At 37.3% G+C, this 24,159-nt stretch overlaps 9 protein-coding genes and 1 non-coding gene across 11 annotated transcripts; 4 read left to right on the plus strand and 6 right to left on the minus strand.

Moving 5' to 3' along the window:
* Positions 1-123: 123 nt before the first annotated feature.
* On the plus strand, positions 124-2,592 carry LOC108841359 (B3 domain-containing protein REM1). Its single transcript, XM_018614123.2, has 7 exons — positions 124-401; positions 489-792; positions 863-972; positions 1,070-1,510; positions 1,632-1,886; positions 1,995-2,247; positions 2,338-2,592. Exons 1-7 carry the CDS (start codon positions 336-338, stop codon positions 2,385-2,387), a joined length of 1,479 nt encoding a protein of 492 aa, XP_018469625.2. The 5' UTR covers positions 124-335; the 3' UTR covers positions 2,388-2,592.
* A 455-nt stretch (positions 2,593-3,047) lies between these two features.
* On the plus strand, positions 3,048-5,563 carry LOC108840039 (B3 domain-containing protein REM1-like). Its single transcript, XM_018612853.2, has 7 exons — positions 3,048-3,342; positions 3,433-3,745; positions 3,827-3,924; positions 4,023-4,439; positions 4,589-4,834; positions 4,930-5,218; positions 5,314-5,563. The coding sequence occupies exons 1-7, from the start codon at positions 3,277-3,279 to the stop codon at positions 5,361-5,363; spliced, it is 1,479 nt and encodes a 492-aa protein (XP_018468355.1). The 5' UTR covers positions 3,048-3,276; the 3' UTR covers positions 5,364-5,563.
* A 3,112-nt stretch (positions 5,564-8,675) lies between these two features.
* Positions 8,676-11,024, minus strand: LOC108842116 (putative B3 domain-containing protein REM4). Its single transcript, XM_018614932.2, has 6 exons — positions 10,872-11,024; positions 10,254-10,748; positions 9,770-10,153; positions 9,436-9,675; positions 9,001-9,346; positions 8,676-8,910 (listed from the first exon to the last, which is right to left on the minus strand). The coding sequence occupies exons 1-6, from the start codon at positions 10,947-10,949 to the stop codon at positions 8,765-8,767; spliced, it is 1,689 nt and encodes a 562-aa protein (XP_018470434.1). The 5' UTR covers positions 10,950-11,024; the 3' UTR covers positions 8,676-8,764.
* Positions 11,025-11,303: 279 nt separating this feature from the next.
* Positions 11,304-13,744, plus strand: LOC108816086 (B3 domain-containing protein REM8-like). Of its 2 annotated transcripts, none has more exons than XM_057003493.1 (7): positions 11,304-11,500; positions 11,596-11,893; positions 11,979-12,052; positions 12,140-12,490; positions 12,575-12,913; positions 12,998-13,243; positions 13,319-13,716. In XM_057003493.1, the coding sequence occupies exons 1-7, from the start codon at positions 11,420-11,422 to the stop codon at positions 13,391-13,393; spliced, it is 1,464 nt and encodes a 487-aa protein (XP_056859473.1). In that variant the 5' UTR covers positions 11,304-11,419; the 3' UTR covers positions 13,394-13,716. The 2 variants fall into 2 exon arrangements, with proteins under 2 accessions (XP_056859473.1, XP_018444162.1); XM_018588660.2 differs by having other exon boundaries at positions 11,305-11,500; positions 13,330-13,744.
* Positions 13,745-13,808: 64 nt separating this feature from the next.
* On the minus strand, positions 13,809-14,657 carry LOC130508181 (putative B3 domain-containing protein REM4). Its single transcript, XM_057003494.1, has 2 exons — positions 14,493-14,657; positions 13,809-14,406 (listed from the first exon to the last, which is right to left on the minus strand). The coding sequence occupies exon 2, from the start codon at positions 14,276-14,278 to the stop codon at positions 13,829-13,831; it is 450 nt and encodes a 149-aa protein (XP_056859474.1). The 5' UTR covers positions 14,279-14,406; positions 14,493-14,657; the 3' UTR covers positions 13,809-13,828.
* Positions 14,658-14,963: 306 nt separating this feature from the next.
* On the plus strand, positions 14,964-16,764 carry LOC108839563 (B3 domain-containing protein REM8-like). Its single transcript, XM_018612313.2, has 6 exons — positions 14,964-15,131; positions 15,223-15,508; positions 15,593-15,666; positions 15,761-16,081; positions 16,163-16,411; positions 16,497-16,764. The coding sequence occupies exons 1-6, from the start codon at positions 15,048-15,050 to the stop codon at positions 16,629-16,631; spliced, it is 1,149 nt and encodes a 382-aa protein (XP_018467815.1). The 5' UTR covers positions 14,964-15,047; the 3' UTR covers positions 16,632-16,764.
* Positions 16,765-16,839: 75 nt separating this feature from the next.
* On the minus strand, positions 16,840-19,859 carry LOC108816077 (ubiquitin carboxyl-terminal hydrolase 18). The gene is made up of 10 exons (XM_018588649.2): positions 19,494-19,859; positions 19,100-19,265; positions 18,921-19,009; positions 18,749-18,834; positions 18,489-18,651; positions 18,123-18,404; positions 17,956-18,040; positions 17,657-17,869; positions 17,506-17,567; positions 16,840-17,404 (listed from the first exon to the last, which is right to left on the minus strand). Exons 1-10 carry the CDS (start codon positions 19,733-19,735, stop codon positions 16,945-16,947), a joined length of 1,848 nt encoding a protein of 615 aa, XP_018444151.1. The 5' UTR covers positions 19,736-19,859; the 3' UTR covers positions 16,840-16,944.
* Positions 19,860-20,954: 1,095 nt separating this feature from the next.
* On the minus strand, positions 20,955-21,697 carry LOC108839564 (B3 domain-containing protein REM8). The gene is made up of 2 exons (XM_018612314.2): positions 21,474-21,697; positions 20,955-21,386 (listed from the first exon to the last, which is right to left on the minus strand). Exons 1-2 carry the CDS (start codon positions 21,630-21,632, stop codon positions 21,042-21,044), a joined length of 504 nt encoding a protein of 167 aa, XP_018467816.2. The 5' UTR covers positions 21,633-21,697; the 3' UTR covers positions 20,955-21,041.
* LOC130494531 (B3 domain-containing protein REM5) lies at positions 21,652-22,932 on the minus strand. The gene is made up of 5 exons (XM_057004370.1): positions 22,828-22,932; positions 22,438-22,738; positions 22,274-22,362; positions 21,806-22,160; positions 21,652-21,719 (listed from the first exon to the last, which is right to left on the minus strand). Exons 1-5 carry the CDS (start codon positions 22,903-22,905, stop codon positions 21,652-21,654), a joined length of 891 nt encoding a protein of 296 aa, XP_056860350.1. The 5' UTR covers positions 22,906-22,932.
* A 281-nt stretch (positions 22,933-23,213) lies between these two features.
* TRNAM-CAU (transfer RNA methionine (anticodon CAU)) lies at positions 23,214-23,298 on the minus strand. The gene is given in 2 exon segments: positions 23,214-23,249; positions 23,261-23,298. It is a non-coding gene; the product is annotated as a tRNA-Met (tRNA).
* Positions 23,299-24,159: the final 861 nt, after the last annotated feature.

The following is a 24,159-nucleotide window of genomic DNA, read 5'->3' on the forward strand; positions in this document are numbered from 1 at the left end:
AGCAAAACCTATTCTGATCAAAGCCTAGGGTAGTCTGTTGACGTATAGTGTAAGACTGTGTAGTCCTTTTGGTCATAGAAGATGGGGAGTTTAATGGATGGATGGATAAGTCAAAGTTGTGTAAGAAAAAGATGATGTGTCTGAAAGATTTACATCAGTTTTTAGATTTTTTTTATAGATTCGATATTACTTTTTTTGTAACGTAATATGCGTGTATTTATAGAGAAAACAAATGTAACGTCAGGCGTCTGTGGAAGAACACCATTAGAAGAAATATTAATAACAAAACAGAGTTTCCCTTCGCTCTCTCTGTCTCTCTCTCTCTCCACTGAACAATGGTTGTTCCTCCAAAACCCTCTCTGTATCACCTGAGATTTCTTACCGGAGACAAACCACTTCTGGTAAATGCATACGATCATTATTGTTTATCTACTGTGTGTTTGTCATCGTTAAAACTGTTTTTTTTTTTGTTGTTTTTGTGATTGCAGACGCTTGATGATGAGTTCTTACGTAATCACACGAAGGTTTTGCTAACATCAGACGCGTCGGACAAAATTTGGAAAGTGAAACTGGACGGCAACAGGCTCGCCGGCGGCTGGGAAGAGTTCGCGGCCATTCATAATTTCAGTGACGGAGACGTCTTGGTTTTCAGACACAATGGAGACGAGACCTTTCATGTATCTGTTTCCAGTGAATCTGATGATGAGTCTGATGATACTGATGACAGTGAATCTGATGAGTCCGATGATGCAGAAGACGACGATAATGATGATGATGATGATGATGATGAAGGTAAGTTGTTTGATATGTTTTATGTTTTGGGTTTAGCGAAATGAAAGTGAAGATTGTTGTTGTGATTCAGGGGACGTTTTGGTGGAAAAGAATAAGAAACCAGAAGCAGATACATCACCAGGCGATTCTTGTTTACTCAGAGCTAGTGTCACACCTTCTAGCCTCATCGATGATCGCTTGGTAACCACTAGACTCCTCTTTCACCCTTTTTTGGATTCGATACTATCCGTGATGTCTTCCACCATGGATTGATCGATGATGTTTTTTTTCTTATCAGTATCTTTCTACAGATTTTAAGTTCACATCGTTTGACGAGCACAAGAAACCGTGTGAGATATATTTAGCTAACGAGAAAGGAAGAAAATGGACGCTGATTCTTTCAAGAAATATATCAAATGGTGCGTTTAACATCAGAAGAGGCTGGGCTAACTTTTGCTCAGCTAATGGGTTAAGCCAAGGTGACATCTGTAACTTCAAACTTTCTGAAAGTGGGGAAAGGCCTGAGCTTTTGTTGTGTTCACGCGAGTCTGGTAATAATGGCCATGAAGACAAAGAAGAAGAAGAAGAAGAAGAAGAAGAAGAATGCCCTAAAGCAGATGCAGTGAAGATATGTTCTGTAGGAGGCTGCAGCAAAGAGAAGACAACATCGGAGAAGAATACTTCTCCTCGTTTTCTGACACTAGAGTATACACCCAACCGTGTCAAGGCAGGGCAACTTGTAAGTTCAACTTTCTTTGAGAGTAACTTTTCATCTAGTTGTCATGTAACTTTTGATTAGGAGGGATGTAGTCATGATTTTGTAGAGTCTAGAAAGCTACTAATTTTGAAATATGTTTCAGTATATTTCAATGGCTTCATCGGGTTTCTTGTCTGAGAGTGGCATTAAGTCTTCTGGGGAGATAACTCTACTGGACAAGCATGGAAGAAAGTGGCCATCTTATCTACATATGACAGGACAACGGGGACGTGAATGGTTTTATATAAGAGGAGGTTGGAGAGAGATGTGCAAAGCGAATGATGTTCAAGTGAATGACTCATTCGTGTTGGAGTTTATATGTGAAAATGCAAACCCTATTTTTAAGTTACACTCTAAGGTAAACCCATCAATTCCAACTTTTTGCTCTTTGGCTTGTTTAGTTAAAACTTAGAGCTAAGACTTTCTAATAGAGAATGCTAAATTTGTTTCTTGAGTTACGTTTCAGATTGAAAACAAGGGAAAAGGAAATCCTGTGGAAAAGACTCCAGAAGTGAGTAAGAGAGGACGCACTAGAGGTTCAAGCAGACCTAACACTAACTTGAAGCGCAAGCAACCAGAATCTTGCTCAGTCTCCGATCAAGTGGCTAACGTGAAACAAAGCATTCAAGATACTCTGAACATCATCAGACACTTCCGCGGAGAGCTCGAGACAAGGGAGAAGAATCTGGAAGCTTCATTACTGGAAGTTGACGACTTAGGTGTGTTTCTGAATCAAGATCTTCTTGCTTTTCTTGATATCATAATCTTTTGGTATTACTGTGTTCATAACTTTTTGGTTGATGAAACAGGTGAGAGGATATTGGGAATCAGCAAAATTCTCAGCAATAATCTGGCTTAAAGTAAAACTAAATAGCAGGAAGAAAGAGGATATCAAAAGACTATCTGCATGCACTTTTTGAATCATGGTTTTCACAAGAACGGCTTCCTCTTCCGAACTACGTTAGGTTTTCTAATTCAGTATTTAAGACTTGCAAGTTCTAGAGACTGCCCATTTTCTTAGTGCCTTTGTTCGGTTCCAGGGCTCACAATGTTTGTATATTTGAAAGGCTTGTGACTTGACGTTATGCTTTAGTTATATAGCTAAGAAACTATATAATTATATAGCTTGCTTTCGTGATCTACAAGTCTATTCATAATTGAGTTTCCTCAGGAAACACGTTTCTTAGCAGTTTCAATGTGATTCGAAACGCATTACGGTAAGAAATTTTGATTAAAATTTTCCTTGAGTGGTGGAGTATCTTAATCGAGCTCAAATGAAAACAAATCTGGAGTGAGAGTCAGCACAAGAAAAGTCAGTAAGCAAGAAGTTGGGCCCAAAATACCCAATTACGACGATGGGTTTAAAACAAAACTAATTAAAAGTAGAGTAAAGTAATGAACTAAAAAGTTAAAATAATACAATAAAAAAGTAACAAGACCTATTCTAATCAAAACCTATGGTGAAGAAAAAAAAAACCTATGGTGAAGAGGGTAATCATTTGATGTATAGAGTGTAGTCAGTCCTTTTGGTCACTGGTGCTGATGGGGAGAGTTCGATAGATGGAAGGACAAGTAAAAGTGGTGTAAGAAAAAAGATGATTTGTCTTACAAAATGTGAGAGATTCACATCATTTTTGTAGATTTTTATTAGATTCGATATAACTTTTGGTAACGTAACTATATGTATATAGATGAAATATTAATAAGAGAACAGAGTCTCTCTCTTTCTTTCTTTCTCTCCCCCAACAATGGTGGTTCCTCCAAAACCCTCTCTGTTTCAGTGGAGATTTCTGACCGGAGACAAACCAGTACTTGTAAATGCATCTGATTTTATGATCTTTTGTTGTTGTTCCGACTTTGCCATTGTTTAAAGCTATTTGTAACTGTTCTTGTTCTTGTTGCAGACGCTTGATGATGAGTTCTTACGTAATCACACGAAAGTTTTGCTAACATCAGACGCGTCAAACAAAACTTGGGAAGTGAAACTGGACGGTAACAAGCTCGCCGGCGGCTGGGAAGAGTTCGCCGCCGTTCATAATTTCAGTGACGGAGACGTTTTGGTTTTCAGTCACAATGAAGACGAGATCTTTCATGTAGCTCGATCCAGTAACAGTGACATAGAGCACGAGTCTCCTAGCTTCACTGATACTGATGACGACACTGAAGTTGATGATGAATCTGATGACGACGATGATGTAGAAGTTGATGATGCAGCAGGTGAGTTCTTTGATATGCTTTTAATTTTTTGGGTTTAGTCATGTTTGTGATATGTAAGTGGAGATTGTTATTGTTATTAAGGGGACATTTTGGTGGAAAAGAATAAGAAACCAGAAGCAGATACTTCTTGTTTCCTTAGAGCTCGTGTCACACGTTACAGCCTCATCAGAGATCGCTTGGTAACTATTGAACTACTCTTTTTTGTGGGGTTCGATACCATTAGTGATTTGCTGATGTGTTCAACCATGGATTGATGATGTTCTTATTTTATTTTCAGGATCTTTCTAGAGATTTTAAGTTTATGTCGTTTGATGAGCACAAGAAACCGTGTGAGATATATTTAGTTAATGAGGAAGGAAGAAAATGGACGCTGAGGCTTTCAAGAAATATATCAAATGGTGGGTTTTACATCACAAGAGGCTGGACTAACTTTTGCTCAGCTAATGGGTTAAGCCAAGGTGACATCTGTAACTTCAAACTTTCCGAGAGTGGGGAAAGGCCTGTGCTTTTGTTGTGTTCACACGAGTCTGGTAATGGCCATGAAGACAAAGAAGAAGAAGAATGCCCTGAAGCAGATGCAGTGAAGATATGTTCTGTAGGAGGCTGCAGCAAAGAGAAGACAACATCGGAGAAGAATACTCCTCGTTTTCTGACACTAGAGTATACACCCAACCGTGTCAAGACAGGACAACTAGTAAGTTCAACAACTTTGTTTAAGTGTAATTTTCATGTAGTTGTCATGAATGACTTTGATTAGGAGGATGTAAATCATGACTTTATAGAGTCTATGATACGACAAAAAAATAGTCTATAATTCGTTACTAACTATGAAACTTGTGTCAGACTATTTCAAAGGTTTTCTTGGGTGAGAGTGGCATTAATAAGTCTATGGAGATAACTCTGCTGAAAAAAGATGGAAGAAAGTGGTCATCTTATCTACAGATGTCAGGACAACCCGGACGTGAAATGTTTTACATACGAAATGATTGGAGAGAGATGTGCAAAGCGAATGGTGTTCAAGTGAAAGACTCATTCGTGTTGGAGTTGATATGTGAAAATGCAAACCCTATATTTAAGTTCCACTCTAAGGTAAAACCCACCATACTCCAACTTTTTGCTCTTTAGCTTGTTTAGCTAAAACTTTTAGTAGAAAAGCTAAATAATCTTCTTGAGTTTTGTTTCAGATTGAAAATAAGGGAAAAGGAAAAATAATAACTCGTAAGAAGAGAGCTCGTCATCTAAGTACCGTGGAAAACACTCCGGAAGGGAGTAAGAGAGGACGCACTAGGGTTTCAAACAGATCCAACACTAACTTGAAGCGCGAGCAACCAGAATCTTGCTCAGTCTCTGATCAAGTGGCTAACGTCAAACAAAGCATTCAAGATACTCTGAACACCATCAGACACTTCCGCGGAGAGCTCGAGACAAGGGAGAAGAATCTGGAAGCTTCACTACTGGAAGTTGACGACTTAGGTGTGTTTCTGAATCAACAACATCTTCTTTGTTTTCTTGATATCATCATCTTTTGGGTATTACTAATGTTCATAACTTTTGGTTTGATGAAACAGGGGAGAGGATATTGGGAATCAGCAAAATTCTCAACAATAATCTTGTTTAAAGTAAAATTGAATAGCGGAAAAAAAGGATCAAAAGACTATCTGCATGCACTTTTTGTATCATGATTTTCACAATAACGGCTTCTTCCTCCAAACTCTACGTTAGGTTTCCTTTTAAATATTTAAGACTTGCAAGTTCTAGAGACTGCCCAATTTTTCTTGGTGCCTTTGTTCGGTTCAAAGGCTCACAATGTTTTGTATATTTGAAGGGCTTGTGACTCGACGTTTATGCTTAGTTAACTTCCGGTTTAATTAACAACTAGATTTTGACCCGCCCTTGAAAGGGCGGGTATTATTTTCAGTTTTATGAAACATATTATTTGTTTATAATTATTGAATGTATTTATCTTAGTAAAATCTTCTTTATAATAAGTTCGACATATAGAGTCTCTTTGGTAAACTATGTGTTTTTTGGCTTTGTTTTATTCTCTATCTAATAAATATATTTATTTGCCTTGTTGTTAAAATAAATAATTTTAGAACGCAAATGTATAATACTTTTATATTGATATTTTGTTTAAACAATGTGACATATTTCTATATTAATTAAATATTTACATTGTAATTTATTTTTTATACAAATAAACATATTTGTGTAGTTTGTTGTTAAAAAATGATTTTGAATACAAATGTACAGTACTTTTAAATTGATTTTTTGTTATGTGATGCCATTATTTTTTGTTCAAATATAAATCATTTTAAAATACTTTCGTTATTTGAATATTTTTAGTTTCTTATACATCAGAACAAAATTCATACAGACCCAGGGGATTCAATTTGAAACTCACACCTAAATTTATATCCAAACATGGCCTAATATCAAAACCAAAAAAATCTATACCCGAAAAAATTGACCAGTAACTAAATGGGTACCCAAATATTTATTTCTAACGGATTCTGTAAACAAATAAAAAATATTTTATGTGTTTGGCTAAATTAAGTGAAATATAAAATTTTATTCAGTAATATTTGTAAAATATTAATAATGATCAATATATGAATATCAATTTGTTTCAATAAGTTATGGAATTGTAATTAATGAATTTAAATTGATTTGAAATGCAGTGGTAGAATCTATAAATAAAAAACACAAAAAGAAGTACTGAAAAGAAATTTCAAAACCCAAAAAATCTATACCCGAAAAAAACGACTCGTACCTAAATGATCCGAATGTTTATGCCTAACTGATTTTGTAAAAAAATAAAAAAAAATATATTTTTATGTGTTTGACTAAAATATGTGAAATATTTTTTAATAGTAATTTTACATATTAATAATGATCAATATATGGAGACATCAATTTGTTTAGATAAGTTTGGAATAACAATTAATTAATTTAAATTGATTTTAAATGTAGTGGTAAAATCTGTAAATAAAAAAATTACGAAAAGGAAATATCTATTTTTTTATAAATGCAATGACTAAATGTGTAAATAAAAGAAAGTAAATATACTGCTATCCATGTTTCCAAACAATTCTCATTTAATATTGTTATCCATGTTTCCAATCAAATTTTCTTTTTAAACTGCAATTCATGTTTCCAAACACACCGAAATTGTACTTCAGCTTTAATAAGATAGATGGGCTACTTTGGTGCTTATATATACATTTTGGCCAGAAAGATGTCTTATCTTTTGAAAATGTCTTCTCCATTCCGCAATGAGCTTTATGAAGGCTGCAGCTTTCGGCTTAATCTCGCTTGGTAGCCGTATAAGCTTATAGCAAGATTATTCTCTGAGAAACTTAGTATTAATTATTTGTATTTATCCTTCTTAAAATATGAACTTTACTATAGAGATTTATATTTTCATCTCTTGTGGTTTTTCTTTTGAAAGCATCTCTTGTAGTTTTTAAATAGTATATTTGATTGTTGTGCACCCAATTGACATTTAAAAAAAAAGATATATATAGTGGGTGAATCTAAAACATGTTATTAGCATTGTGTCAATTATTTAGTTAAGATATATACTTTATTGCTGTAATTATTAATATAAATATATATATAAGATTTTTCAATGTTGTCTATAATATCATATGTATTTATGTATATTCTAACTTTTTATAATATAATCTAAAAATATTTTCCTATAATTAAAGTTACATCAAATTATCTATGTTTAAAATTTGTTTGAAAGTTTAATTGTTGTTGGCAACATATATTAGGTGGTTATAGGATTAGTTTGTCACTTTATATTCCAAAAAAGAAGAAGAATGGTATACGCAACCAAGTTTTGGAATTCAGTGGGTGGTAACCACAATAATCATCAATCTGACTGTAATAAAGAATTTTTTTTTTGTATTTATTTAACAAATTTCCTTGGCAATTAAGTCATTAGTAAAAAAGCCCATAATAATAAGTTGCTTATAAATAGGAAGGAGAAGGTACGCAACCAAACATCAAGAAAGTACGTTTTCTAAATTTTCTTTGTTTTGTGATTATAATCTTCATTTCACTTTTTATACTTTGTTATCCTGATTTGAGAGTCCATGGATCTATTGATAATTATCCTTCATACCCATTTGGGTTTCTTTTTTTTTTTTTTTTTTTTTTCGTTTAAAAAATAAAATTAAAACAAACCAATCGCGGGCCGCCACGTGTCGTGGAGCCCGCGAAACTGCCCAGAAAACGTTTCCTCGCGAGACCACCTCTTCTCCTTTTTTCTTCTTGGTTCCCACCCTTTGTGGTCCCCCCCACCAAGATCCCCTCCAACATACCCCAATAAATATGCTCTAGGTTCCTAGTGTAATAAAGAATTTTTTTTTTGTATTTATTTAACAAATTTCCTTGGCAATTAAGTCATTAGTAAAAAAGCCCATAATAATAAGTTGCTTATAAATAGGAAGGAGAAGGTACGCAACCAAACATCAAGAAAGTACGTTTTCTAAATTTTCTTTGTTTTGTGATTATAATCTTCATTTCACTTTTTATACTTTGTTATCCTGATTTCAGAGTCCATGGATCTATTGATAATTATCCTTCATACCCATTTGGGTTTCTTTTTTTTTTTTTTTTTTTTTCGTTTAAAAAAAAAAATTAAAACAAACCAATCGCGGGCCGCCACGTGTCGTGGAGCCCGTGAAACTGCCCAGAAAACGTTTCCTCGCGGGACCACCTCTTCTCCTTTTTTCTTCTTGGTTCCCACCCTTTGTGGTCCCCCCACACCAAGATCCCCCTCCAACATACCCCAATAAATATAATAAATATGCTCTAGGTTCCTAGTGTGATTCTATATCGTCTTAAATCAGTTCCATGATAAAATATGTAACGATTAGATTGAATAAGTGTGAAACCCTTCAGAATGTTTTGTCTTTGTAAAATAGAACTGTAATTGTTGTATTTAATTATTTGTTTGTTGTTGTCGTTCTCTGTAGAATGGATCCTTTGAATCCAGCCTCCTCAAGCTTAGCTCCTCCTGTTGCAAATGATCTCCCGGAGAAGAGAAAGAGAGGTCGTCCGCGTAAAGATCAAACCATAACTCAAACTCAACCGGACGCTAATCGAGACCTGATTAACGTTGAAGAATTTGCTGATCCCCTCTATCTTTTCCCCTGCATGATTCACCATCAGATTAATTAAAAAAATGTAAGGGTAAAGTAAAACGTTCACATTTACTGTTCATCGGTTAATTCAGATCATACCTAGAGCATCAATTTCCAGCAGCGAAGTTTCTAGATTTTGTTCCTTCGTCTCAAGCTCTGATCGAAACAGTCTTACATCGGTTAAAGTTTGCACAATACTCTGTCTCACCTTACTCACTTGATCAGAGATTGAGCAAGGTTCAGGTGCTTTCTTGTGCTGCAAGTTTGATGGACCAACACTTAATTTATTTGATGCCCGGGTACGGCGAGATGATCCTCCTTCTGTAGAAACTCGAGCTTTCTTTTGGATACAAGTCTCCATCTCTTCTTCAGCTCGTGATGCTTCAATCATCCTTGACTTTCTTCTGTTCATACTATGATTACCATCGAATGATGCTTCCTTCATCTGAACACATATTTATAGCACATAATTATAAACAACAACAACAAAAAAATGCCAAGTAACCTGGAATGTAACTGATTTGGTGTTTTAACCTTGGAGCAGATCTTGAGAATAGGACCAGTTCCTCCTCGAATTATGTCAAGTGTGAAGGAATCACCAACTTTCTTTACGCCATTGGCTACAAGGCAATCTTTAAAACCTTTAATGTAAAACTGTTCACGTCCTTTGACGCTAACTAGATGCAACTTCCACTCTACGCCGTCTTTGTTCACTAGAGTTACCTCTCCTGCTTCATTGATCCCGTTCTCTCTTGTAAATAGTGCAGGGATTCGCTTTACAAAGTTTCAAACCAACCCATTAATGTGAGCCAAATAACAAAAGAAGAAGGCTTAAATAACACTTAAAAGAAAAGGTGTTGGAACTTACAAGTTGACCTGACCTTAACATGTAACGTTTAAGCTCTATTTCCACAGTCATGTTCTGATTCATTTGAGCTGTCTCTGAACCATCCTCAGAATCAATCTCATCGCCTTTGGTCTCAGGAACATGAAGAATGGTGGAGGTATTGTTGGGACATAGCTGTATCACCGGTTTGGTTCCGCCTTGGACAAATTTAAATCGACAAGAAGAACCGGTTTTGATCCCATTTCCTTGGCAGAAACTTGTCCAGCCTCTGCACATATAAGCTTGACCGGTTGTTTTGTTGTGTCGAAGATCCAATGTCCAAGATTTGCCATCTTCGTTGAGTAGATCAATCTCACAGTGTCTGTTGTTCAGACCATTTGACCTAGCAAAGTTGTTTGAAAGACACTGCAAAACCACACGAATTAAAAATGATATAATATATAGTACGTAGCAAAATAACATGATGATAATGTTACTAAAATTAGAGTCGAGAGAAAGTATTAACCAGGTGACTTCGGCTTAGGGTTGAAGATGTGACGTGCGCAAGAAGGTAAGAGTTCTCTGTTCCTGATATCGCTCTCTTCTTCGACGAAGTTTTGTTTGGATATAATTCCTCTTCCGAATCTTCATCATCATCATCATCTCCAGCATCGGCATGCTCCTCGTCGTCGTCTTCATCAAAAACATCATCATCAAAGATATTATGTTCATCGTCTTCATTTTCATCTTCAGAGGTAGAAGAGACGAACTGTAGTATCTGACGAGAGAAACTACGGCCAAAGGGCGTGACGTGGAAAACCATGTCGCCGTCGTGCCTGAAACTCAAAACGTCGTCGTTTCGGACACCATGGTGAACCGAGAATTGTTTCCATCCACGGGCGAATCTCTGGCCGTCCAGTTCGACTTCCCACGATCTGTCCGAAACATCCGTAGTCAGTTTCAGCTTCGTTGACTGAGTTTTACCCTTCACGTGATTCGAAATAAACGAATCCGGAATCATCTGCAATAACAACGACAGCAACAACAGTCACGCAAGACAAAACCAATTGATAACATTGTAACAACAGAAATTACAATGTTTTAAAAAAAAAAACAACAGTGATTACAAGAGAGAGAAGGTTACAGGAATGGAGTTTTGTCCAGAAAGATCTATGAAGAAGATAGGTTTGTTGTTTGAAGAGACCATCACTGGATCCACCATTGTTGAGCAGCAAACTCTAAGGAACTCTTCTATGAAAGTTGTTTCTCCAAATTCTTTTTTTTTCCTTTTACGTTTCTACAGAATCAGAATAAAAAACTCCCTAATTCAATGTCATTAACTACTAATTAATTACAGATATTTTAAATCTTTTTTTTGAAAGACGTGCAGTTTCGCTTAGTAACCCATTAAACGGCAGTGTTTTGTCAGTAACGTCTACTCCTGAATTCCTGATTTGATTAGTCGAAGGGAGCAAATTTTACGGTCTGTAGATTTTGTCCACGTGTACATTGCTGTTACCGTGAAAAAAAAAAAAAGCAACCATAGGGAGTCGTCTAAAGGAAGTTTGGCGGAAAAGCTGAGAGGGGACAGTTCCATCAATCAATCAAACTATCTAATAGCAAACTCAAAGAGCTTCAGAGAGTCGCTGTGAAACTTCAAGAACAATCTTGGATTCTTTGAAGTAGTTGTCAATGGAGAATAATGAATCACTCTTTTCTCCAGCAAACCCGCATTTCTTCCAGCCTCTTCTTACCGATTTCGAGAGCCATCTCGTAAGAAACCTTCTCTTTTCTTTTGTCTTTCTTTAATATTTATAAACGTATAGATAGTCTTATGGTTAGTGTTCTTTTTTTTCTCTGTTGCAAAGACAATTCCTGCGACGTTCTTCTCCAAGCATATACAGGGAAAACACGAGGGTAAGACTGTTCAACTGAGATCAGATGCTTCGGACAGAACATGGAAAGTGAAGATGGAAGGCCATAGGCTCACTGATGGTTGGAAAGAGTTCGCCAAGGCACATGATTTTCGGGTCGGTGACGTCGTTATCTTCAGACACGAAGGAGACATGTTGTTCCATGTTACTCCTTTTGGAACCAGTTTCTGTGAGATCCAATACGTATATTCTGCTAGCCACTACAAATACAAAGAAGAGAGTGACGTAATTGGTATAGTGGAATCATTTTCCAATGTCGTTTACTGAGACTACTATCATCTGTAATTTTTCTTGTGACCGTTAGTTTTCTGGTTCAGGAGAAGAATCTTCGTCCAAGCTCACATGTTTTAGCCAATCTGTGACGGTTTCAAATCTATCAAGAGGAGCTGTGGTTAGTTAGCTTAGTGTTATTTTGTTTAAAGTTTGTGTGAAGTGTCTATAATAACCCCCAAGGTAAACTTGATGACTGATGATGCAGGGTGTACCCTTGGATTTTGCAAGTCAAAATGGTTTGAACAAAGGGAGGCGTGTGATAGCTTTGAGGAACCAAGAAGGAAAGACTTGGGAATCTGAATTAAAGACAACGAGTTCTGGTCAGGTTTTCATATGTCGAAACTGGAGAAGTTTTTGCACGGCGAGTAAGTTAAAAGTTGGAGACTCTTTCCAGTTGAAACTGCTTCAAAACAAGGAGAGGCCTGTGTTTCAACTCTGCAGCCGCTTGAAGGGGAGGCCGAAGAAGGAGACTCTATCCGAAGAAGGAGACAAAACTGAAAACCCCCGGTTTGTGAAGATAACTCCTACAGCAAGTAGCCTTGAGAATGGTAAACAGGTGAGTTTTTGAAACAATCCATGTCAACTGGTTTCTTCAACTCATTTGTCTTTTCTTTTGTCATGTTGGGTCTGTTTTTTTCAGCATCTACCGGTACATTTCACGAGAGCGAACAAACTCAACAGGCCGGGGAAGATAGTATTGGTAGACAAAGACAAAGTCGAGTGGTCGATGAAGCTTAAGGCCGATACAAGATCTATGTATATTATTGGTGGTAAGGGTTGGAAAAGTTTCTGTGCAGCGAATGAAGTTCTCGCAGGAGAGTCTCTAACTCTGGAGTTGATCCGACGTGGGAGAATCCCTGTGCTCAAGTTTTGCTCCAAGGTTAAGAAAGAGACTCTAACCGAGGAAGATAATCTTGGTGAAACACCCCGGTTTGTGAAGATAACTACTACAGCAAGCAGCCTTGAGATTGGTAGACAGGTGAGTCTTTGAAACATCTATGTCACTGGTTTCTTCAACTCACTGTCTTTTTTTTTCCTTTTGTCATGTTGGATCTATTTTCAGCATCTGCCGGTACATTTCACGAGAGGGAACAAGCTCAAGAGGCCGGGGAAGATAGTATTGGTAGACAAAGACAATGTGGAGTGGTCGATGAAACTTAATGAGGATATTAGAAGTGGAACTATGTATATCATGGGTGGTAAGGGTTGGAAAAGTTTCTGCGCAGCTAACGAAGTAGTCGTAGGAGAGCCTCTGACTCTGGAGTTGATCCGACGTGGGAGAATTCCTTTCCTCAAGTTTTGCTCCAAGGTTAAGTGTGTACACTACATAACTTGCAGTCCACGTTTTTTTATTCTATTAAGTTGAAGTTACTTTAACAAATAGCTTGTATTCAGATGGAGCAACCACCGTTTAAAACAAAGGCTGGAGGACGCAAGAGAACACGAGTTCAGAGACTGAGCCAGGAAAGTAGATCGAAGCATGACGTCTCAAATCAGGAGGCTAAGGTTAAAACAGAGTGCTTAAGCTAATATAACTACTTTCTAAGACACAACAACAGTTCTTCCTATGTTCAAGTTCTGCTCCATGGTCAACAAAAACCTAGCTCCTATGTGCATCCAAGTTGTCTAGTTATGATTTTGAACTAGTTGGCTAAGAGTCCAAGCGTGAAGCGTCTGTTTATTGTTTAGGCAAAGTAAAATCTTTTATCTACTTGACGATTCTGTGTCATATGAATGGCAAACAATTTGGAAATTCAGCAGTACTAAGAACATTCAAACTTCTATTTATATTATAATCAACCTTTTGCACCATAAGTCATGTGTAATAATATTATTATTATTATCTGCGTTACTACTTAAGCTAGAAACTCTGTTGATTTAACATTCCACCACATCATTGAGCATCGATCATCTTGGTGTCTGTATCTCTCACCGGATGTTGGGATTTTGAACAACTCAAGTGATTTCGGCTTAGGGTTGAAGATGTGACGTGCGCAAGAAGGTAAGAGTTCTCTGTTTCTGTTATTGCTCTCTTCTTCGACGAAGTTTTGTTTGGACATAATTCCTCTTCTGAATCTCCATCTTCATCTTCATCATCATCATCATCATCATCATCTCCAGCATCGGCATGCTCCTCGTCGTCGTCTTCATCAAAAACATCATCATCAAAGATATTATGTTCATCGTCTTCATTTTCATCTTCGGAGGTAGAAGAGATGAACTGTAGTATCTGATGAGAGAAGCTACGGCCGAAGGGCGTGACGTGGAAAACCATGTCGCCGTCGTGCCTGAAACTCAAAACTCGTCGTTTCGGACACCATGGTGGACCCAGAATTGTTTTCATCCGCGAGCGAATCTCTGGCCGTCCAGTTCGACTTCCCACGATCTGTCCGAAACATCCGTAGTCAGTTTCAGTTTCGTTGACTGAGTTTTACCCTTCACGTGATTCGAAATAAACGAATCCGGAATCGTCTGCAATAACAACAAACAACAGTCACGCAAGACAAAACCAATTGATAACATTGTAACAACAGAGATTACAAGAGAGAGAAGGTTACGGGAATGGAGTTTTGTCCAGACAGATCTGTGAAGAAGATAGGTTTGTTGTTAGAAGACACCATCACTGGATCCACCATTGTTGAGCAAACCCTAAGGAACTCTACTATGAAAGTTGTTTCTCCAAATTCTTTTTTTTTTCCTTTTACGTTTCTACAGAATCAGAATAAAAAACTCCCCAATTCAATGTCATTAACTACTAATTAATTACAGATATTTTAAATCTTTTTTTTTAGAAAACATGCAGTTTCGCTTAGTAATCATTAAACGGCAGTGTTTTCAGTAACGTGTACTCCTGAATTCCTGATTTGATTGGTCGAAGGGCGCGGCGCAAATATTACGGTCTGTAGATTTTGTCCACGTCTACGTTAATGTTACCGTAAGAAAACATTTAAAAAAAAAGCAACCATAGGTGGACTCGTATATATAAAGTTTGGAGGAAAAGCTCAGAGGACAGTTCCATCAATCAAACTATCTAATAGCAAAACTCAAAGAGCTTCAGAGAGTTGCTGTGAAACTTCAAGAACAATCTTGGATTCTTTTTGAAGTGGTGGACGATGGAGAATAATGATGCATCACCCTTTTCTCCGGCGAACCCACATTTCTTCCAGCGTCTTCTTTCCGGTTTCCAGAGCCACCTCGTAAGAAACATTCTCTATCTTTTGTCTTTCTTCAGCCTTTATAAACGTAATAGATAGTCTTATGGTTAGTTTTTTTTTTTTTCTGTTGCAGAAAATTCCTCTGACGTTCTTCTCCAAGCATATAGAGGGAAACCACGAGGGTAATACTGTTAAACTGAGATCAGATTCTTCGGACAGAACATGGAAAGTGAAGATGGAAGGCCGTATGATAACTGAAGGTTGGACAGAGTTCGCCAAGGCACATAATCTTAGGGTCGGTGACTTTGTTATCTTCAGACACGAAGGAGACATGTTGTTCCATGTCACTGGTTGCTGTGAGATCCAATACGTACAGTCTGTTAGCAACTACAATAATAAAGAGGAGAGTGACGAAATTGGTATAATGGAATCATCTTTCAATGTCGTTTACTGAGAGACTACTATCATCTGTTTTTTTTGTGACCGTTAGTTTTCTGGTTCAGGAGAAGAATCTTCGTCCAAGCTAACATGTTTTAGCCAATCTGTGACGGCTTCAAATCTATCAAAAGGAGCTGTGGTTAGTTAGCTTAGTGGTTTCTTCTTTGTGTTATTTTTGTTTAAAGTTTGTGTGAAGTAATAACACCGTTAACTTTTGATGACTGATGATGCAGGGTGTGCCCTTAGATTTTGCAAGTCAAAATGGTTTGAACAAAGGGAGGCGTGTGATAGCTTTGAGGAACCGAGAAGGAAAGACGTGGGAATCTGAATTAAGGACAACGAGTTCTGGTCAGGTTTTCATATGTCGAAACTGGAGAAGTTTTTGCACGGCGAGTAAGTTAAAAGTTGGAGACTCTTTCCAATTTAAACTGCTTCAAAACACGGAGAGGCCTGTGCTCCAGCTCTGTAGCCGCTCAAAGGAGACTCTATCCGAAGATACACTCCGGTTTGTGAAGATAACTCCTACAGCAAGTAGCCTTGAGACTGGTAAACAGGTAAGTTTTCTTAACATCATTGATGTCTTTGGTTTCTTCAACGCATTGTCTTTTCTTTTGTCATGTTGGATCTGTTTTCAGAATCTACCGCTACATTTCACGAGAGCGAACCAGCTCAAGAGGCCGGGGAAGATAATATTAGTAGACAAAGACAAAATCGAGTGGCCGATGAAACTTAAGGAAGATATTAGAAGTGGAACTATGTCCATCATTGATGGTAAGGGCTGGAAAAGATTCTGTGCAGCGAATGAAGTAGTCGTAGGAGAGTCTCTAACTCTGGAGTTGATGATCCGACCTGGGAGACTTCCTTTGCTCAAGTTTTGCTCTAAGGTTAAGTGTGTACAACGAATAACTTGCAATCCACGTTTTTGGCTTCTCTTAAGTTGGAGTTGCTTAACAAATAACTTGTATTCAGATGGACCAACCACCGCTTAAAACAAAGGCTGGAGGACGCAAGAGAGCTCGAGTTCAGAGACTGAGACAGGAGAGTAGATTGGAGCATGACGTCTCAAATCAGGAGGCTAAGGTTAAAACAGAGTGCTCAAGCTAATATAACTACTATCCAAGACACAACAGTTCTTCCAATGTTCGAGTTCTGCTCCGTTGTCAACAAAACCTAGTAGCTGTTTATGATTTTGAACTAGTTGGCTAAGAGTCAAAGCGTCTGTTTATTGCTTAGGCAAAGTAAAATCTTTTATCTACTTGATGATTCTGTGTCATATGAATGGTAAACAATTTGGAAATTCAGCAGTACTAAGAACATTCAAAATTCTATTTTATATTATAACCTTTTGCACCATAAGTCATTGTGTAATATTATTATTATTATCTGCACTACTACTTAAGCTAGAAGCTCTGTTGATTTAACATTCCACATCATTGAGCGCGATCATCTTGGTGTCTGTATCTCTCACCGGATGTTGGGATTTTGAACAACTCGATGGAACTGAAGCTGTAACGACAGCCTGGTCTTTTACCTCTCTATCTATGTTCCCATTTGCTACAGCCTCTTCATGATCTGCTGCAGAGTCATCATCATCAATCCAAGGGTTCGAATCAGAATCCAGTGTATCAACCCTTTCAACCTCTGCACAACATTCAGAGGTCACCACAGATGGTGACGAACATGATGAAGTTGATGATGAGGACGACAATGATGACTCTTCTTCGCATACAAGGTCTTCACTGGTGTCAATAGCTTCTACCATTGAACTCTCAACTAACTCTTTTTGGCAAGCTTTCATTGCCAAAGTGTCTGTTTCCTTCTCCTCTTGAACTTCTGACCTGAGACTCGTAGACGATAATGATGACCGAGCTTGAATCCTGCATGTCATCAGAAAAAAAAAGATAACAAACTCACAAGCTGAACAATAAAGCTGGTTAACATTTTCAACTAATCCTGCATGTCTTCAGAAAAGCGTTACCTGCTGTAGAGAAGCATATAAGCTCTTTGAGAAATGACCTCTTCTAATTCCACACTCTCTATCTGTGTAATATATCCAGATTCAAGTTACAGCTCTATCATACAGTACCATATTATATGAACAAGAAGAGCAAAAAGTAAATAAAACTTACCTCGGAGTCATCTATTCTATACCAGTTTCCGCTAAAATCCTTAATGTAGCAAATGTAATGGCCGAAGAACGATGCATTCAACATGTCTAGATGGACAATCACTGCATAGAGTTTATACACATCTGATCCTTCTCCGCCTTGGCTCAAGTAAGGTCTAAGATCCAATGTTTCAGGAAAACTAATTCTTTTGTTCAGTTTCCCGTATCTTCCTCCCTGTGCACAATCTCACAAATGTATTATACACAACAACCTTCAGAAGACTTTACTTAGTAAAGAGGAAAGGGGAATGTAACAGATACCTTAAATCTTTTTAAGGCAATGGTGAGAACATTTGGAGGGCGCCGAATCGTTAGACGCTTACATGCCTTCACATAGTCACTACACCTGGAAAAGATTGACATATTATAAGGTTTAAAGAAACATAGACAACATACTATAAGGCTCTTTGGATCTGTTGTTAAAGTACCTATCACATTTGTACATGTTATCACCCTGAAGCCACTCTTTGGCTGTAAACTGATCAAGACATTCCTCCAGAGACACCGCATCTCCATGAATCTCGACCGTTAAATCCATCATATTCTCGTATTGCTCAGACACATTGTTGCAAACAGTACACTGAACCTGTGACTGGAGGAGACCGCCAAATATATATTGAACAAGTGTTGTTTCTTGAGAGCGAGGAGGCACCATTTTTTCTCCACCGAATTCGTCAAGGCAAACAGACTGCATCGTATCAATCGCATACCTGAAGAATGTGAAACTCTATACATATTTAGCTGAGTGATATTCACTAGCTAGCTAATATCCATGAGTAATGAATACTACTGACCTCATGAACTCATGAGCATCCTCTTGTCTCCCATACCCAAGAGTTCCACCGATGTTAGTTAACCGTGAGATAATGTTTACCGGTGAAAAAGGGAGCTGACTTTGGCTTGCTCTCTCAACATGGGTTTGAAATTCACAGAAGAAGCACCAGTCGTCGCGCATACCTGCCAAACAAAACATTTGAATGGAATGTTAAAAGCAACTCAAGAAAAATAAAAAACGAAAGGGCTTGAAGTATTAGCCAAAGATAGAGAGTTTTACATTCATTCTTGTGGCCTCTCTCTAGTAGGTATGCAACAAGAGGACGTGTCCATGATAGGCATTGTAGAATCACATTCGCAAAACAACTGAAAGAGGATTAAAATAATAATAAAATACATATTCAAAGGAGAGAAGAGAAAAAACATAATCATTCAACCAAATGAACACAAACCTGTTTCCACAATTCATGAGCCCACATGGAGCCAACTCTGGATAGTCCCAGTTAAAATATTTAACAAACTCTTCATATGGGAAAAGAACCTGCAGACGATGCAAAGCAAAAAAGGTATAAAGATTTTCACAATCATTCATTCAATAAGAAGAATGTTAACAAATCAAGAGTCACATTACTTCTCTTGGCTTGAACCTAATCTTGTTTTGGTCCCTCTCCAGACAATCCCTTGAAGCTCTGAACCTCAGACCATTCCTGGCAGATGCTGCTAAGTTAGTAGTCCCAACGTCCCTGCACTTTCTTTGATGACCTAAACTCCAATCTGACGTCTGGCACTCTGCTGAGCTGATAGCAAAATTAAAAACACATAATGGGCAAAGGAACTCAATTTAGGAGATATCCACCAAACCGACTTAAACACAAAGCTGACTCCAATGTGAAGCAAAGAATCAAAAAGTTCACATAATAATCTAAGCAACAAGTTACAAACACATGATGACTCTTCTGTGGATAAAGCTCAAGACTTTATCCCCCAAGCTCAAAGGAATGTTATGAGAGCACATACATACATACCAGTATCGAACGGATTGGCAGCGAGAGCATTTGGTGGTGCAAAATTTACCGCAAACAGAGCAATCCTCTGCACCGACAGAGATTAATTCCCTGTCGAAACCCCCGGCGGCGGCTCCGCCGATATCGAGGTACTTAGCGGCGGTGTTTTTGAGGAAGTAAAAGAGACCGACGGCGAGGAAGAAGAGAGTAGGTATCAGGCGAGTGAAGACAGAGAGATCCAGTGGAAAGCTAACCTCATGCATCTAATTTGCAAAGAAACAGCTCCTTTCTCGTAATCATCAATCTCTTCCGCTTCCTTTCTAGTTTCTTCTGTGTCTTTTTTTTATTTGTTCGAGAAGAAAATTCACTACTTTTTTTTTGTGTTACCGCCGCATTGAGTTTGTTACTTAGCAGAGAAGACAGTGACAGTGTTGTTCTATGTTGGATTTGGGCCTCTCCCAATGCAAATTTGGACCTTAGTGCTTTTTGTTTTTGTCTTAGTGTGTCTTTATCACTTACATATTTATATTTCTATTTTTAGCTTGCGATTAAAAAAAATTGTTTCTTAGTTCTCTACCTATTTTTGGCTTTGAATAATTTTTCCTCTTACAAAACTAAATCGTAGGAATAATGAGGTTACAAATTATAAAAAAAATTGAGAAGAAAATAATTAAACTTCCATCTTGAAACAAAATCTTCGCAAAAGATATAGCAAACTTTTTTTGGTGATCCATGACTGTCATTATTTTTATAGGAGAAAAAAAAATTAAATCCAACATTCAGATTTGTATGTTATTTTGATTTAAGGGATTAAAAGTTTTCTTCCTTTTAAGTGGTTTGTGTCATCAAAAAACTGTATTGTCATCTTTCCCAAATTTTTCTTTTCTCAAACGATGCGATTCTTAAATCGCATTTTTTATTAATCTTGGCTTTGATTGATAACATAAAGAATGGTGGAACAACATCTAAAAACATAAAAACACAAAAGTTTACCAATTATATTTTTTGGAATATAACATAAAACGCAAAAATGCATGTTTTGCTGAAAAAAATACAAAAAAAACATTAGGTGAATAATTAATTGAAGTTTCAGTAGATTATGTATAAAGTTTGTTTATACTACTCAAAAGTTCTTTTGTGTTGTGGAGTTTTGAATTGGTTTATGTGTGTGTGTACAGTGTATGTGTGGGGGATGCGCTAAGGAGGTAAGGTTTCAGACAAATTTGTGTCCAGTTTGCAGACAACCTGTAGAGAGGCTTTTGAAGATTCAGCTACACAGTAACACTAACACTAATGCAGACGGAGATGAACAAAACTAGTTAAGCAATCCAACTTGTATTTTGTAATAACTATGCAACATTATGATCTTACATATATATTCATTAGATCCTTCAATATAATATTTCCTCTTTTGTCAGGACATTTAAGTTCTTAAAGATAAACAAACATCCAGTGAAAGCCATTATGACATACCACAAAAACAGACATACCGAGAATAAGATAACATACAAAATGCAAAGGCGAGATTGAGTTACAATGGTGTCTAGTTATTTATAAGAACATAGCAAATCACACAACATTACCTAAGTTGTCTATGTCTTTCAATGAATCTTCTAGTTTTTGTTCCATAGTCTTGAGCTCTTCACGAAACAGTCTGATACTAGTTAAAGTACACAAAACGCTATGTTTCACCTTATTCATCAGCTGATTAGGGATAGAGGAAGGTAGTGTCTCACGCAAGTTTCCTCGATTAGTGATTGTTTTGTCAGACGCCCTAGTGCGATGAGAGGGTTCTCCTTCTTCAGCTGTTTCCTCCCTAATCTCAAGCTTCGGTCTAATCTCCTGGATGCATGTTTGAACACGAGCTCGCTTGTGCGCCCTAGCCTCTGCTGGTTCTAATGGTGATTGCTCCATCTGGGTACGTACAAATCGTTATTTTAACAACTTAAAAAAAGTAAGACCTAAAACGTGGACTGAAAGTTATTTGGAATTCATACTAACCTTAGAGCAGAATTTAAGCACAGGACTTGCGGCTCCTAGGATCAACTCCAAAGTTAGAGACTCCTCTGCGCCTACTTCATTCACAGCACAGAAACTCTTCCAACCATTAACACTCATAATGCACATTTGTCCACTTCTATTGTCAACCTTGAGATCCATCACCCACTCATCTCCGTTTTTATCCACCAGAATTACCTTTTCCGGTTTGATGAGATCGTTCACACTCGTGAAACTTAGCGGTAGATGCTGCAAAAGATTCAATTATTTAAAAAAAAAAAAGCAAGGCATCATAGAAACGCTAGATAAAGATGTTGAAGATTCCACCTGTTTGCCTCGCTCAAGACTGTTTAATGTAGGAGTTAAATTCACAAACCGGTTTCCATCGGTTCTTTCAGCGATATTAGCTTCCTTAGACAGAGTTTCCTTCTTCTTACGCTCTGTCTTTGCGCGGCTGCAGAGCTGAAACACAGGAGTTTCTGCGTTTCGGAGAAGTTTGAACGTCCACGAATCTCCAACTTGGAACTTGTTTGCGACGCAAAAACTTGTCCAGCCTCGAACTATAACAATCCGACCAGACTCGAGTTTCTTCAGTTCTGAAGGCCATGATCTTCCTCCTTCGTTCATCAAAACTATCTTTTGACTTACTTCGTACAATCCATTTCGCTTGGCGAAAGCTGTGGGCAAACTCTGCATCAGTCATTAAATTTGCAATGAATTAATATTTATTTATACATCACACATACTTCAAACTGCATGTATAAAAATAGACTTGTAAATGGAAACACAATAAACTAACAAACCACTGTATCTCTTGTCATGCTGAAGACAGTAACATATTGGCTAAAACATGTCGGCAGATCGTTATCCTCAGTCTCCTTGTCAGATCTTTCTGAAACAGAAACGAAACGTTTCAAGAATTAGAAATAGTCTCAAGAAGACGGTTCAAGATGATGCTATTACATACCAGTTTCATCCTCCTCCTCCTCTTTGTCTTTGTGGCGGCTACCAAAGAGTGCGTATTGGATCTCGCAGCAACTTGGTCCTAGAGCAGTGACATTGAACAACATGTCTCCTTCGTGTCTAAAGACAAGAAAGTCACCGACTCGAAGATCATGTGCCTTGACGAACTCCTTCCAACCTTCGGTGAGTCCTTGACCTTCCATCTTCACTTTCCATGTTTTTGCTAACGCGTCTGATCTCAACGATACAGTCTTGCCCTCGTGTTTTCCCTCTATGTGCTCGGAGAAGAACTTCACAGGAATATTCTGCCGCAGACAAAACGGGACCATAGTAAGACTATATATCTAGACGTTTATAGAGACTGACCAAAGACATAGATATAGAGATTGCTTACGAAGTGACTCTGGGAACTGGAGAGAAGAGGCTTGAAGAAATGTGGGTTTGCTGGAGAGAAGAGTGACGCATTCTCCATTTTCGTTCACTTCAAGAAAACTCAAAAGGTTTCAAAAGAGATTGTTCTCTCCTCTTCATACCTCGACCCTTTCTCTCCTTCTACTTTTACAATAAATGAATTCAGAGAGACTTGAATTTCTTTCACAATTTACTAGACTAATAACAAAGACCGTGGTTAGAGAAGGTAATGTATGCCTACCCTTAGATATTTTTTTATCGATAAATAAAACGATATGATGGATCTTTTGTTAAACATGCTCAAATTGTGATGCTTTTCATGCAATTTACAGGGCATGCGCATATTCCTAGTTTGACGAAAAAAATGTTTGGGGTGAGAGAGGCTCGAACTCTCGACCTCAGGATCACTCAGTAGCTATGAGACCTACGCGCTAGCCAACTGCGCCACCACCCCTGTCGATATGTATACCCTTCTCTCCTTGTACCAATCAAATTTAGTCTCTTCCAAGGTTATACTACCAACAGGAACTGAGAAGTTTATATATTAGATCACTAAAGATTTTATTCAACAAAGTCATTAAGATGTTAATAACCTGTAGAGTCAGTTGTCTGATTCATTTCACATAGCCAACAAAGTCATAAAGATGCTAGACCATAACGTCTGAATTAATTAAAGATGGATAAACCATGTATATCGAGTAATACCTTGATTAGGGCTGGGCAAAAAATCCGAACCCGAAAAATCGAACCGAATCCGATCCGAAAAAGTAACACCGAACCCGAACCGAAATTGATTAAATATCCGAACGGGTTCAAAATTTCGGTATTTAAAAACCCGAAACCGAACCCGATCCGAACCGAAGTATTTTGGGTACCCAAATGTATCCGAAATAAATTTATATACTTAAATATATACATTATTTTTATATATAATGTATAATAAAAATATTAAAAATATATAAAATACCTTTAAGTTTTCCAAAATACTCGAAAAATATATGCAAATAGTCAAAAGTAAATGTTTAAAATAGCTAAAATATACTGAAAATACCAAAAATAATTAAATATCTATTGATTCTTTATCCAAATATTCAAAGAAAACCAATTTATATGTTAAATTAAGGTATTTTGACATATATGTTATGATAATTTATATGTAATATATTATTTTTCTTATAGATTTTGAAAATTTAAAGTATATAATGAATTTTGAAAATTTAAAAACATTTTAAATAGATTATCCGAACCCGAACCGAACCCGCAAAGATCCGAACCGAACCCGAACCGAAATTTAGAAATATCCGAACCGAAATTT

This window comes from Raphanus sativus, chromosome 2, assembly GCF_000801105.2.
Source record: "Raphanus sativus cultivar WK10039 chromosome 2, ASM80110v3, whole genome shotgun sequence".
NCBI lineage: Eukaryota > Viridiplantae > Streptophyta > Magnoliopsida > Brassicales > Brassicaceae > Raphanus > Raphanus sativus.